This window comes from Ylistrum balloti, unplaced genomic scaffold (genome assembly GCF_031769215.1).
Source record: "Ylistrum balloti isolate Yb309-2 unplaced genomic scaffold, AGI_CSIRO_Ybal_v1 Utg371456, whole genome shotgun sequence".
In the NCBI taxonomy this organism is placed as follows: Eukaryota; Metazoa; Mollusca; class Bivalvia; order Pectinida; family Pectinidae; genus Ylistrum; species Ylistrum balloti.
This window is the reverse complement of record NW_026782761.1, coordinates 86,885-102,219: the sequence shown is the minus strand read 5'-3', so window position 1 is coordinate 102,219 and position 15,335 is coordinate 86,885. Positions and strand designations below refer to the sequence as shown.

At 35.5% G+C, this 15,335-nt stretch overlaps 1 protein-coding gene across 1 annotated transcript; it reads left to right on the top strand.

Annotated features, from left to right (window-relative positions):
- Nucleotides 1-6,286: 6,286 nt before the first annotated feature.
- LOC132562587 (acetylcholine receptor subunit delta-like) lies at nucleotides 6,287-12,517 on the top strand. The gene is made up of 6 exons (XM_060227339.1): nucleotides 6,287-6,556; nucleotides 7,171-7,215; nucleotides 8,413-8,549; nucleotides 10,963-11,142; nucleotides 11,304-11,662; nucleotides 12,045-12,517. Exons 1-6 carry the CDS (start codon nucleotides 6,287-6,289, stop codon nucleotides 12,515-12,517), a joined length of 1,464 nt encoding a protein of 487 aa, XP_060083322.1.
- Nucleotides 12,518-15,335: the final 2,818 nt, after the last annotated feature.

Sequence of the window (15,335 nt, the reverse complement as noted above, 5' to 3'; positions counted from 1 at the left end):
GTGAGTTTCCTACTTACTGTAGGTAAGAGTGAGTTTCCTCCTTACTGTAGGTTAGAGTGAGTTTCCTTGTCACTGTAGGTTAGAGTGAGTTTCCTTGTCACTGTAGGTTAAAGTGAGTTTCCTTGTCACTGTAGGTTAGAGTGAGTTTCCCCGTTACTGTAGGTTAGAGTGAGTTTCCCCGTTACTGTAGGTTAGAGTGAGTTTCCCCGTTACTGTAGGTTAGAGTGAGTTCCCTTGTTACTTTATGGTTTAGGTGAGTTAGTGTAGGTTAATACTAGTTATCTTGTTACGGTACCTTCTACGTCACGTCATTAATGCAGGTAAATTATATACAGAGTGAATTGTTACTTTTTGCTCGGGTTAGTTAACTTGTTAACATTTAATCTTTTAAGCATTGGCATTGAAACAATCAAACAGACCACATGTTGACGTCCGTCCTGTATAAAAATCAGGAATTGAAATCTAGGATACGATATACTCTACATCAGCTGCTTAGCTCGATCTTTTCCTTTAATGAAACTAACATGGACAGCTTTCCACCAAGCTGTATAATGAGCGTGATGATTTCAATTTCCCTATTGTGAATTTTCTTGATAGCAACAACCTGCGTCCCCAACCTATGGTGTTTACTTGCAGCAGGTGTACCAAAAGCAACTGATGCTTCTTGCATCCATCATGTAAAGCTTGCCCAATCCAGGTAAATGATGCCGTGTTGTCAGATGGGAACAAAATATACATTTGATTTTCAAGAGCCTGCTCCCTTTTCGTTCAAGAAGTCGTGAACTGACGGACAAACTCGTAACATAGTGTTTTAAAAGATTTCAATGTTAGTGGTGTGTCGGGAACATTTTATGGTCGCCATATCGATTTATTTAAGAAATATCATGTTTCTTTGTGCAATATGAAGCTTGACGTGTTTATGAGTCTCCGTGTGAATCTTAATTTTGTTGATATTTTGCCTTTGTTTTATTTTTGAAATGAGTTTGATTATGGATATGACATATTAGTTTTTTCGTGGGAGATTTTGTTTAAAATTTCTAATATCGTATTTATGTGTTAGTAAGCGGTATAGGTCTGGTGATCAGTTACCGCTAGGATAGTATTAGTAGATATTGGTATAATCACAGATGTCTTTGCTACTGTTGTTTCACTTAGTGTATGTAATCTAATTTCATTTCAGAATATTTTATTGTCTTGATGTTGATGACAAATGGAATTGGGCAACAGGCAGAACCTATGAAAGCCCTCTCCGTACAACTTAAACAAGTACACAGACACATCAATTAAAATTAAAGATATTAACTAATAATAATATTAAATAACTCGTTACAGGAATAGGAATTTAGAATATAGATTCAGATGAATAATTATCTAACAGAAATGTAAGGCAAGCATTACCATCATTTACATTATAGTGTTAGAGAGTAGTAAGATTAGATAGGTAATAAAATTATATATAATATGATAGGGTCAAAGTTTGTTAATTGATCACGGCACAGGCTGCAGTAATAACTGATGCCCTTACTGCTGTTGTTTCAATTAGTGTATGCAATCTAATGTAGATCACCGTTTGTTCTTCAACTATTGCTCCCTAAGGTATATTAAAATTCATAACCATACAGATTGTTTAAAGAAGGGCAATATGAATACTCAATATTATTATTTCATCTGCTGATAAGAGAGATAATATTTATCTAACTTGTAAACCGTTAAACGTTTTCGATAAAAGTAATCACACTAATGAATTTGTTGTCGTATTGGATAATTATAATGTCATTCTGAGCTAGCCAGTAGATGTACGAGTAAGTATCCCGTTGTGTTGTGTTAACTTTGAAATGTGACGCCTGGATGTTATTGTAATGAGCTATCAGTCATTCTTACCTTGTATGTAAAACAGTAAAATCCTCATCGATCGTTCACCATACATAATCCTTGTCTCATCACTGTCTTCAAACAGGTGGAAGCAAAGATGGTAGACAGGAGGCATGGACGATTCATTTCTTTAAAGTTGATACTCATCGTGATGGTTATAGGTAAGAACTTTCTTTCGTTGATGATATTTTGACATTAACCACGTAATATCATGAAAGTGTCATTTGTGACACTTTCATAATATTTTACAAACAATGTATGTAATCAGTAATCTTCACAAATATAATTTTTATTTTTATTGTTCCACTTTCTTCGCGTTATGTTTTATAACATATATATGTATTTATGATGCTTTCGTACTCATGTATTATCATTACCTTGCTGTAGAATAAGACATTATTGCTTATTTCAACTATATAATGCACATTCAGGCTAAAGCAAATTGCTGATAATAATATGTGATTTTCTCCAACCTAAAAAAACTATGTATTTTTACTTGTAAATAATATTAAATTTTCGCCAGACATAGAAAAAAATGGATAAGTAATTTTATATCTTAAATATTGAGTCTTCTTCAAACAAATATAAATGATAGATATGTGATTTTATAATTTTGATATTAGTCTTAATCTAAATATATGGAAAAACGATAGATATGTGTCTTAATATTCGTAATATTGATTTTTTCTAAACATCGAAAAAAAAATCATATATTTTTTATATTTATGATATTAAGTTTTGTACAAACAGAGAAAATTTTTTTATTTATTTCTATATTTATAATGTTGATTTATCCTCGAACAATAAAAAATATTAATTGCTGAAACATAATTACCCTTTATTGTGTAAACAAAACCTTTATAAATTCAATACCTAGATAGCAAGAAGTAACATTTCTAATATAACATATATACGATTCTGTCTTGAGGAATCGTGATATTTTTTTGCCATCGTCTACTTTTTTAGGTTTTGTACTTGGTGATTCAGCTTTTCTGTCGCTCGCTGCCCTCTTTATACTCTTCTTGAGTATAGCTGTATTTGTTTCATATATTTTGTATCTAGAACTTTAAAATAATACTTTTAAATACAAATAGTTACAACAGAGGCAATAACTCCTTCGTCATAACATGACTCGTTAGGGCCAGAATTTTGAACTTTGGGATCCTACCGAGAACATTTCACAGGGATGTGCAATAGTCCCGAAATTCAATTAAGTTCGTAGCCTTATTTTCATACTAACATATCTTATAATTTCTGAATAACTTTTACTTCCACAGTTTTTGTCTACTTATATTTTTCCACCATACAATCGTTGGACTACACAATGACCTTTTAATACCAAAAAATGATAATATGTTATCCATGTTTTGTTTCACAACTGCATTGGGTACCAGAAAATCTCCAGACTAGGAACTGATGACCAATCACACAATCTCAAAATATATATTTAAGTAGAGTATATCAAGAATTAATGGTGGAACAGTTTGTATTTTATCTTATGTGGTTACATATAGCATTATATATTAAAATGCCAGTGACTAGAAAGGGATAGAAGTATTCAGTACGTGAGCTAGATGCGAAAAAACCCAAACAAAACCATAACATACACACAAACCAAAATATACTTACAAAAAATACAGTCCTTCTTCTCAGTCTTTCCTCTCTCCATTTATCAGCAGATATTAAATCAAAGACTCGTCCATAATTTTATCATTAGAAAAGTAAAGAGACGGAAAATACTTTCCAAGCAGCTTTGTAACGTACTCATCTTTTTTTCTTCTAAAAATTAGATTTACACAAGTGAGTAAAACAAATTAATGACTTGTTTCAAACAAAATTGCGGAATAAATCGGCTTTGGCCCATTTGTTTAATATAAGGGGAAAGTCGATATTCTACTCGTATGAATTGAAAATAGGAAATTATACGCTAATAACGACTAAAAATACTTGTACAATGTACATAGTTTTTTTGACATTTGAACATAACTTAAGATGCAAAATTAATGAACATATAAGTGTAATTATTGAACAAATATTTACAAATTACAAGAATGAAAACCTAAACACAAATTTTTATATAATATTATTTTTTTATGTTAATGACCATAGCGACCATACAACAAATAATCCGAGTACATATTGACTAAGATTATTTGACCCTACTAGACCATTGTATAAGGTTTACTTGCCGAGATATTTGTTATTAAATTCCAATGTCCTTTGTTTGTGAAGCTCGTGATTTTATCTAAAATGCTACATTTTGCACAATATTATCTGCTCGTTTGAAATTGTGCAAAGCTTCTAAACGACTCGAATGTTATTCCAGAAATTTTCGGCTATTTTTTTAACAGTCAAAAACTTTTAGTACAGTTAATTTTAAACAAGGAATTGTTTATGGCTTGGAGTTTGAAGTTCATCTATGACACTTTTTTATCCGACCCCTTGACCAATATTAGGATTCTTTAAAGAATTCATTTCTGAGACAAAGCTGCATTTTTATACACTAATATGTATAAACATATTAACGTTTAGCTTGTAATAATAACAGTTTAAATATCATAAATAAATGGTGACATCTAATAAAGTACTAGAAAAATTAGACCAAATGTCCCGAGAGGGTAAGCGAATGATGCTTCTGACACCCTTCATATAAAACTTACTGAATCCAGGTAAATGATGCCACGTTGTCAAATGGGAACAAGGTATACAACAACAGAAATACACATTCCTCAATGAGAACATTATACCTTTCGTTAAACTGCTCAAAAGTCTTCATCAACCTGCATTTTACGTAAGTCTGTGTTACGAAATTGTCAGTTGTCAACATCTTATACGAAAATCGTGATTTTGGGAACAAGCCATTGAATATCGAATTAACTGCGATATGTAATCACCATAGGTTGAAGATGCAGGAGTGTTGTTATCCAAAAATAGGAAATTTATATTGAGAAAATTGAAATCATCACGTATATCATACTGTTAGGTGGAAAGCTTTCCCTGTTGGTTTTGTTGTAGGAAAAGATCGGAATAAGCGGCTGATGTAGAAGAGAGTCGTTCCTCTTGAGTTCCATTATCACATGATACATATATATGAGTACTTACCACCAATATACTGGTCATGTGTTTTCAGTTTTGAAATAAAGATATGAAATATTGAACATAAATAGTGAATATCAATTATAATAATGAAATCATTGCATCATTTAGCACGGAGGAAATAATATCATTCCTGTTTGTGTGTAAAAATGATTTCGTGTTTGGATCGCTCTCTCGACGTAAACAACCCTATTTACAAGTTTATTATGAACGAGAATTAAAGAAATTGACGTCGCCTTGGTTTACGTGATATTGATTAAGTCACACGTCTTGATTAACGTCGCGTGTATCGATGGGTTCAGCTGGTTTATTACAAAAAGAACGCCCTATCGAAATACTCAGATAATGGTATCAGATCTCCTGGGATTCTGGAATAAGATAACGCATTTTGTTTCCCTCTTAATTGTGGACACTAGTTATTTGATGTTCTTGATCAGGTATACAAGTTTACAGATATTTATACGCTTACGTATGCGCCCTCATTAGCGGTAATCTACATACCAATAGCGGATGTCGTATTTATTCCTATCGATTGACATAAAATCACTTCAAAGTGGAAATGACACGATTGCATTCAATAATTACAACCACTGTCAACACATAAAGTATCTATTATCTCAATTATCCAATGACTTCAAAGAAAAGACCGTGGACAATATACAAATACTGTAAAAACTATCATTGACGAGTCCTTGAAGGATGAAACAGTTGCAAGAAGCGGTTTCATTGTTTGCCTATGCTGATACGCACAGCATGTAATTATTCATTTGCATTAAAACATGTCTTTATAAGTCGCAATATACCGCTCGGGAACACCTCTCTTGCTCAATCGTTCGGGCAAAATACTAGAAAACCAGAGGTCTCGGGTTAGAATATTTGCAGTCCTGCTTCCGGAAGCTGCTATATTTATATGTCATAGCTGATTGGACATTTTACAACTAGTTCTTAATAACGCAATTTTCGAGATAGATGACAGCTGATTGGTGCTCTTACAACACATGGTTTCAAGAAATGCAGATTTAAGAAATATAATATTTCCCTATGCTATATGAGGTTTAATGGGCTTTATGCCCGCTAGTTTGCCTATTGGTGTCATCTTTTAAAAACCTGTTTCGTCTGAGGAGGTGATATTACTTACAAAATAATAAAATATCAATGTTTTGGTGTAACAATAACATACTAGTAGTACTTAAACATGAATAAAATAAATTCTTCTCGTCCATCAAGAGTAAATTAATATTAACAATGTCATCAAGTGTTAATTTAAGAACGTAAATAACAGAAATAATGTAGAATCCTTGACAACAATTTTTCAAACATGACTTACAAATATAAGCTTTTTTCACGCACAGGTGGCGCTGTAAGCGTTTTGTCGAATAAGTCTTTTGAAGGACCGCCTGACATCGACGACGATTCATCTAGTAAGGAAGAGTCTTCTGAAGGCGAAGATTATGATTCGTTTAGCAGGAGTGCGGAACAGGAGTTGCGATTAAGAATATTTGACCCACTTAGTTATGATAAGTTAATTCGTCCACAAGGTGTTGTGCACGTGAACTTGACCATCCGGCTACAACGTGTTAACAAACTGGTAAGTAATTTTATGCAAACTGCTGTCTATAAATCAATTGTTCCGATATCAATAAAAAATATGACAGTTTTTACGGCGTATCCAAGAACGTTTTTATCATAAGATAAATAGCAACAAAACTTGAATGGACGTGACTTAAAGCAATGCATATAGTACAACTGAGTCTGCGCACACGTCTGTGACTTAGAGTGTTCATAAGTTACATTTCAATAATATATTTATACCAAAGACAGAATAATTATTTCGACACAAGGGTAGGGTTAAGGGTTATGAATTTGGTTGTTTGATGGAAGTTCTTCCATCTAACGCTGAGACTTGTTATCAGATTGTGAACCCCCACCCCCCCTAAAAAAACGAAACAAACAAACAAAAAACAAAAACCAATCTGATGACAGGTAAATTGATGACGTGTTGATAACAACCAACTTGATGATGTGTTGAATAAATCAATAAAGAATACAATTTGCAATGCAATGTTAGTTTAACTCTTTTATATTACATCCTGAGTTATGCTTTTATATCTTCTATCAGAGTAAAACGCTGTTCCTATAAATTCCTATAGATACACTTGAAGTTGTAAAAAGGGAAAAAAACAAGTGTGTTTATCTTTAAAGGACATTGAAGAACAGACAATGGCATTAACAGCGTTCCTGTTTGTGGTGAGTATATGTAGCGGGGAATGTGTTTTCTAGATCCGAGGATCATTATATTTGTTAAGTCAGTTTTAAAGCTGCGACAGAGCAGACTAAAATGTTTTGCGTTCTACTTTAAAAGCTGATTAGGGTACGTGTGAATACGTGATATTATTGACCATGCTTGACCTTAGATTTGTAATTGCTGAAACACTAGTCACTCACCCTTCCTCATCGCTTCGTTCGTTTTACCTTTTTTTGTCTTTTTTAGTTATTTCCGTGTAAATAATTTCGTTTATCTTTTGCCTCGTTTTAACGATTTTGAGCATGAATCGATCGATATATTGTTAAGCTAAAAGTACAGTCTTGTTGTATTTTGACGTCTGGTTTGTAAACCCCCGACGTGAAGATCACATTTAACGATTATGATCAAATGTCTGTGGTTTTCTTACTTTCTTTTCGTATTTTTTTGTTGATTTTTTCCCTTTTTCTTCAAGTACTCGTTTAACCTCGCTTATAATAAATATCTCATTGTGGTAGATGTCCACGGAATCGACCCATTTACATTTCCCATTTTTATACAAATGTAGTTAAAAGAGTTGTATGTTATCACTTTGTAGTAATTAAAAGGATAAGGACCTTCCTTGTTTAAATTATTTCATATTTGATTATTTACACAAGAATTTCGAACACTTACTCAAATTTTCATCCAACATCGAAAGGATCTTACTTCCACTATTTGTATTCAATTTTGCCTCGAACTTCGATATTCGGTGAAACGTTTCACAACTTCTGAAGTGGTACATTAAAACTTTACTATGTGAGGCTAATTGAATGAACACTTTGTGAAACACATATGTCTTCATTGTGGTAATGATTTGACAGTTTTAGTTCAATAGATATGGTCCATGTTATTTTTTTTCAAATACAGGTCAAAGGTCACGGTCAAGGTCACAGGGTCAGAAAATGTTGGTACCACCAAAAAAGTTTGTCATAAGGAATAAATTTGCCAAATAGAAAAACCCTACCTTTTACGTTGCAATAGTTATGGTCAAGGTTAAAGTTGACAACTGACAGACAGACATCACAAAAACAATATGCCCCGGATCTTCCGATCCTGGGACATAAATATATACAAATTAATTTCTATTTCTTGACATTGCTCATAAAAATTTTATTTATTTATTGTGTCTGTTATTAGTATTTACGTATTGTTTTTGTCAGACCTGGAATGACGAGCGATTGGAATGGACGAACTACAGCAGAAGTGACAAAGAAGGGGTGCAATTATCGCGGTCCATCCCAAATATTTTTACATCAGAAAGTTATACCTGGCTTCCACCAATTAACATCGAAAATTCGTGAGTAAAATAAGAAATAATTACAAACGAAAAATATTTCAACTCTGTCATTTATATAATATATACATATGTGTATCGATAACATTTTAATCAGTAGCAGTTCATGGATTAACTGAGAACGCGTTAGTAGCTCTTGGTTTAATAGAGGGCACGATAGCAGGTCGTAGTTTAAAAGAGTGAGAGATAAGAACTCATGATGTAAAAGAGTGAGCGATAGCGGCTCGTGGTTTAATAGAGACCGCGTTAGCAATTCGTAGTTTAATACAGAGCTTAAAGCAGTAGTGGTTTGATAGAGAGCACCATAGCAGTTCGTGCTTTAATAGAGAGCACGATAGCAGTTCGTGGTTTAATAGAGACCGCGTTAGCAATTCGTAGTTTAATACAGAGCTTAAAGCAGTAGTGGTTTGATAGAGAGCACCATAGCAGTTCGTGCTTTAATAGAGAGCACGATAGCAGTTCGTGGTTTAATAGAGACCGCGTTAGCAATTCGTAGTTTAATACAGAGCTTAAAGCAGTAGTGGTTTGATAGAGAGCACCATAGCAGTTCGTGCTTTAATAGAGAGCACGATAGCAGTTCGTGGTTTAATAGAGACCGCGTTAGCAATTCGTAGTTTAATACAGAGCTTAAAGCAGTAGTGGTTTGATAGAGAGCACCATAGCAGTTCGTGCTTTAATAGAGAGCACGATAGCAGTTCGTGGTTTAATAGAGACCGCGTTAGCAATTCGTAGTTTAATACAGAGCTTAAAGCAGTAGTGGTTTGATAGAGAGCACCATAGCAGTTCGTGGTTTAATAGAGACCGCGTTAGCAATTCGTAGTTTAATACAGAGCTTAAAGCAGTAGTGGTTTGATAGAGAGCACCATAGCAGTTCGTGCTTTAATAGAGAGCACGATAGCAGTTCGTGGTTTAATAGAGACCGCGTTAGCAATTCGTAGTTTAATACAGAGCTTAAAGCAGTAGTGGTTTGATAGAGAGCACCATAGCAGTTCGTGCTTTAATAGAGAGCACGATAGCAGTTCGTGGTTTAATAGAGACCGCGTTAGCAATTCGTAGTTTAATACAGAGCTTAAAGCAGTAGTGGTTTGATAGAGAGCACCATAGCAGTTCGTGCTTTAATAGAGAGCACGATAGCAGTTCGTGGTTTAATAGAGACCGCGTTAGCAATTCGTAGTTTAATACAGAGCTTAAAGCAGTAGTGGTTTGATAGAGAGCACCATAGCAGTTCGTGCTTTAATAGAGAGCACGATAGCAGTTCGTGGTTTAATAGAGACCGCGTTAGCAATTCGTAGTTTAATACAGAGCTTAAAGCAGTAGTGGTTTGATAGAGAGCACGATAGCAGTTCGTGGTTTAATAGAGACCGCGTTAGCAATTCGTAGTTTAATACAGAGCTTAAAGCAGTAGTGGTTTGATAGAGAGCACCATAGCAGTTCGTGCTTTAATAGAGAGCACGATAGCAGTTCGTGGTTTAATAGAGACCGCGTTAGCAATTCGTAGTTTAATACAGAGCTTAAAGCAGTAGTGGTTTGATAGAGAGCACGATAGCAGTTCGTGGTTTAATAGAGACCGCGTTAGCAATTCGTAGTTTAATACAGAGCTTAAAGCAGTAGTGGTTTGATAGAGAGCACCATAGCAGTTCGTGGTTTAATAGAGACCGCGTTAGCAATTCGTAGTTTAATACAGAGCTTAAAGCAGTAGTGGTTTGATAGAGAGCACCATAGCAGTTCGTGCTTTAATAGAGACCGCGTTAGCAATTCGTAGTTTAATACAGAGCTTAAAGCAGTAGTGGTTTGATAGAGAGCACCATAGCAGTTCGTGGTTTAATAGAGACCGCGTTAGCAATTCGTAGTTTAATACAGAGCTTAAAGCAGTAGTGGTTTGATAGAGAGCACCATAGCAGTTCGTGCTTTAATAGAGACCGCGTTAGCAATTCGTAGTTTAATACAGAGCTTAAAGCAGTAGTGGTTTGATAGAGAGCACCATAGCAGTTCGTGGTTTAATAGAGACCGCGTTAGCAATTCGTAGTTTAATACAGAGCTTAAAGCAGTAGTGGTTTGATAGAGAGCACCATAGCAGTTCGTGCTTTAATAGAGAGCACGATAGCAGTTCGTGGTTTAATAGAGACCGCGTTAGCAATTCGTAGTTTAATACAGAGCTTAAAGCAGTAGTGGTTTGATAGAGAGCACGATAGCAGTTCGTGGTTTAATAGAGACCGCGTTAGCAATTCGTAGTTTAATACAGAGCTTAAAGCAGTAGTGGTTTAATAGAGAACACGATAGCAGTTCGTGGTTTAATACAGAACTTGTTATCAGTTCGTGGTTTAAGTATTCAGCGTCATCTCTTCTTCAGATGCATTTTTGACAATAAAGAATACCTTTCTGAGAATGGAATAGTGAAGTCATACATTTTTTTCAGAGTGTTGGACATGTCAATCATTAGTGACCCGGATGTCCCAATGCGTGTCAGGCACACGGGGGCTGTTGAATGGAATCCAGCTGGCATATTTACAGTACAATGCATGTGTGATGTCACCTTCTATCCTTTCGACACACAGATTTGCTCCTTAATCATAAGTACACGTGCTTACACAGAAAGGTAAGCTCCTTCAGTTAAACTCCTATGTTAATATACATATATTGTGGATAATAAGTAAAAAGGAAAACAGATATATATATATACATGCAGTATTCACATTTAATTGAGTTACCACTGGAATTCCGATTTTAATATGTCTCTTTTATCTTCCTTCTTTGTAGCGAGATTTCCCTGCGATTTTCCCAAAATCCAGTAAAACTGCAGGGCTATCAACAAAATGGCGAGTGGGAATTGATGAAGTACACTGTGGAGGAGAAAGTGAGCAGCACAGAAATTGACAAGGCTGATTATTCGTCCCTCCACGTGAACTTCACGATGAGAAGACGACCTCTATATGTGTTTATGAATACTATCATCCCCACTATGTTGCTGTCTTTCCTGAGCGCGCTGGTGTTCAAGCTGCCAGCGGATTCTGGAGAGAAGATTGGATACTCCTTGACGGTCCTGCTGGCCTACGCCGTGTACATGATGGCCATCTCGTCCAACATACCGGCATCGGCGCTCACCATATCTATCCTGTGTAAGTAAATCTACATGGAAAAATATTTAACCTCGGTCAAAGCTGTAAGGTAAAACTCACGTGTCATTTATATCACGTGACAACATCAATTTATGGCATCATGCAGTTGTAAGATAAAATGAAATAACGTAGCTTTGGTCAGAATCATTTATTTAATATTTGTCTAATCGCTAATATAAAATTACGAAGTCGTTTAGCACCCAAAAGTTATGATTCTTGTTTGGGTCTTCTTTGTTCCTGGTTTTTTGTTTTTTGTTTATTTGATATTTTCATCGACAATGTTTCTTTTTTACGTAGTAAAATACTTCCGTGAGAAGAGTTTGTGTTCTTGCTTCTACGCTACAATATATAATCAAATGTTTCATTTTCTTACACATTCCAGCCGTGTACACTGTCATCGTGCTGATTATGGGAGTTGTCGCTGTTCTCCTATCCATTGTCGTTCTGGATTGCTACCACAGAGACCCGGATGAGGAAGTGACGGAATGGGTAAGAAACTGTACACTTAGATGCCTGTTAGTCTTAAGTGGATGGAAGCCATCTCGTCATCCCGTAGGAAAACATGTCAAGAAGTCTAGTGTCGTTCCTTGGGATGGACACTTTAATCAAATCGCTGATATTTCTGTGTGCGACTGGGATCAGAAGAAAACAAAGGAAGTGGACGAAAGCCAGACAGAGAAACAAGAACGTAAACAAAAACCTGACCCCAGAATTGCGTGGTTGGGTAAGAATATTTCATGGAAGGACATTTCCAGAATATTGGACCATTTTTTTCTACGACTGTACGTATGTGTACTGTTTGTTATCACCGGCTTTGTGGCTATCCTGTTTTCGGTGGGATACGTTGGTGTATAATTATCTCCAGACAAATACTAACATGCAGACGTCTGTATATACTTTTCCATTTTCACAATTTCGAATTTTCCGTTTCTGTATAGCAATATCCGTGCATCCCCAACCTATGATGTTAATATGTCGCAGTTAATTCGATATTCAAGTGCCTGTTCGCATTACGATTACGATTTTTGTGCAAGATGTCGGCAACTAACAGACAAATTAACATCACGGGATTTCGTAGATTTACGGTCGTCACAATGATTGCGTCGAAAAATAATCTTGAATCTACATCTCGCCCACTAACAAAAACTATGTCATTAGACAAATAAACCTGATTTTGTTCTGCTTTCAAAATGATTGTTGTGACATAAATGTTCACTGATATGAAGAAAAAGACACACATGGGAAAAACAATGTTTTTAGTTCGATGCAATAAAGCTGATCAATTAATTGGACTGTATCATACAGCTGTTTCCATCTAGGATTCATCAATGATGCTAAGGGCCTAAAGTTGAAGCCTAGGAGGTGACTGAGAAAAATCTAAAGTTATCCAAAGAAAAGTAAAAATCTAGACGGGGAGATGCAGCAACACCATAATTAAACAAATTTCGTAATTTTCATCAATCAGATAATTCTAGAACAGCATCAAGGATGTTAATATTCAAAGTCACCGGCCTTGTATTAATGTAAAAAAGTGGAAAAAAGGTCATCCGCGTTTCGTCATCGTGTATCATACAGCAATCACAGAGAGTTACACTATGACAAAATCAATTTATGTTAAATACTCCTAGAGTCAATAGTGACTAATTGTTATTGATTGACACTCAAAGCTGTAAATTGTTCAACACTGACACACATGGCGGTAAATTGTTCAACACTGACATACATGGCGGTAAATTGTTCAACACTGACACACATGGCGGTAATTTTTTCAACACTGACACACATGGCGGTAAATTGTTCAACACTGACATACATGGCGGTAAATTGTTCAACACTGACACACATGGCGGTAATTTTTTCAACACTGACACACATGGCGGTAAATTGTTCAACACTGACACACATAGTGGTAAATTGTTCAACACTGACACTCATGACGGTAAATTGTTCAACACTGACACTCATGACGGTAAATTGTTCAACATGACACTCAAAGCGGTAAATTGTTCAACATTGACACTCAAAGCGGTAAATTGTTCAACATGACACTCAAAGCGGTAAATTGTTCAACACTGACACTCATGACGGTAAATTGTTCAACATGACACTCAAAGCTGTAAATCGTTCAACATTGACACTCATACCGGTAAATCGTTCAACATTGTTACCCATGGCGGTAAATTGTTTAACACTGACACTCAAAGCGGTAAATTGTTCAACACTGACACACATAGTGGTAAATTGCTCAACACTGACACTCATACCGGTAAATCGTTCAACATTGTTACCCATGGCGTTAAATTGTTCAACATGACACTCAAAGCGGTAAATTGTTCAACATGACACTCAAAGCGGTAAATTGTTCAACACTGACACACATAGCGGTAAATTGTTCAACACTGACACACATAGTGGTAAATTGTTCAACATGACACTCAAAGCGGTAAATTGTTCAACACTGACACACATAGCGGTAAATTGTTCAACACTGACACACATAGTGGTAAATTGCTCAACACTGACACTCATGGCGGTAAATCGTTCAACATTGAAACACATGGCGGTTAATTGTTCAACACTGACACACAGTGGTAAATCGTTCAACATTGACACAAATGGCGGTAAATTGTTCAACACTGACACTCAATGCGGTAAATTGTTCAACACTGACACTCAAAGCGGTTAATCGTTCAACATTGACACTCATGCCGGTAAATCGTTCAACATTGTTACCCATGGCGTTAAATTGTTCAACACTGACACTCAAAGCGGTAAATTGTTCAACACTGACACACATAGTGGTAAATTGTTCAACACTGTCACACATAGCGGTAAATTGTTCAACACTGACACTCATAGTGGTAAATTGTTCAACACTGGCACTCAAAGCGGTGAAGACAACACTGACACACATGGCGGTGATTGGAATAACACTGACCCTTATGGTATTAAGTAGTATAAACGTTGTATGTGCACTTAACGTGAATATATCTTTGTGTTGAAGTCTCCGTCACCATGGATTAAATGATGCTGTAAGTGATTCTTTCAATGTTTCATGTTCGTTCAAAAACAAAAGATGCCAGCTGCAGACAATGTGACGATGAAACCAACAAAATGTGCTTAGTTCATCAGCAACCAGCAACTTATTAATTTTGATATACATACAACCTTTCTCTGTGCTTTAGTATAACTGGTATGTACCCATGTTGTACGTATTTATTGATATTGTTTTCACACTATGATATATGGGTTCTTTCTTAAATGAGCTTTAGAAGAATACAGGGAAAGAGCATCAATTGAAATGTAGATTCTTCCTTGAATGTTAAAACATATTGGAAAAAAAATACAATGTGTTACACTGCTGTTTGTATTTTTTATATTGGTTTTAATGTACTCGCGATTTCGCGCAGGTAGGGGGTGGGGGTGGGGAATTATTTTGTTTTGTCTGTTTGATCGATCTGGTTCCGAAATAAAAATTAAAAAAAAAAAAAGAGTGAGGATGGATGTGAAAGAAGATACTTTAGAAGAAGCTGTTTTTATAGTATGTTGAACATGGTCATGGCACTTGCAGTCACTACTGAAAAACACTCCAAGTTGGCAATGAAAATTAGTGAACGTAAGCGGTACATTAGTATAAATAAGGTTTGTTTTTTTTTTTGGAAGAAGTGGACTA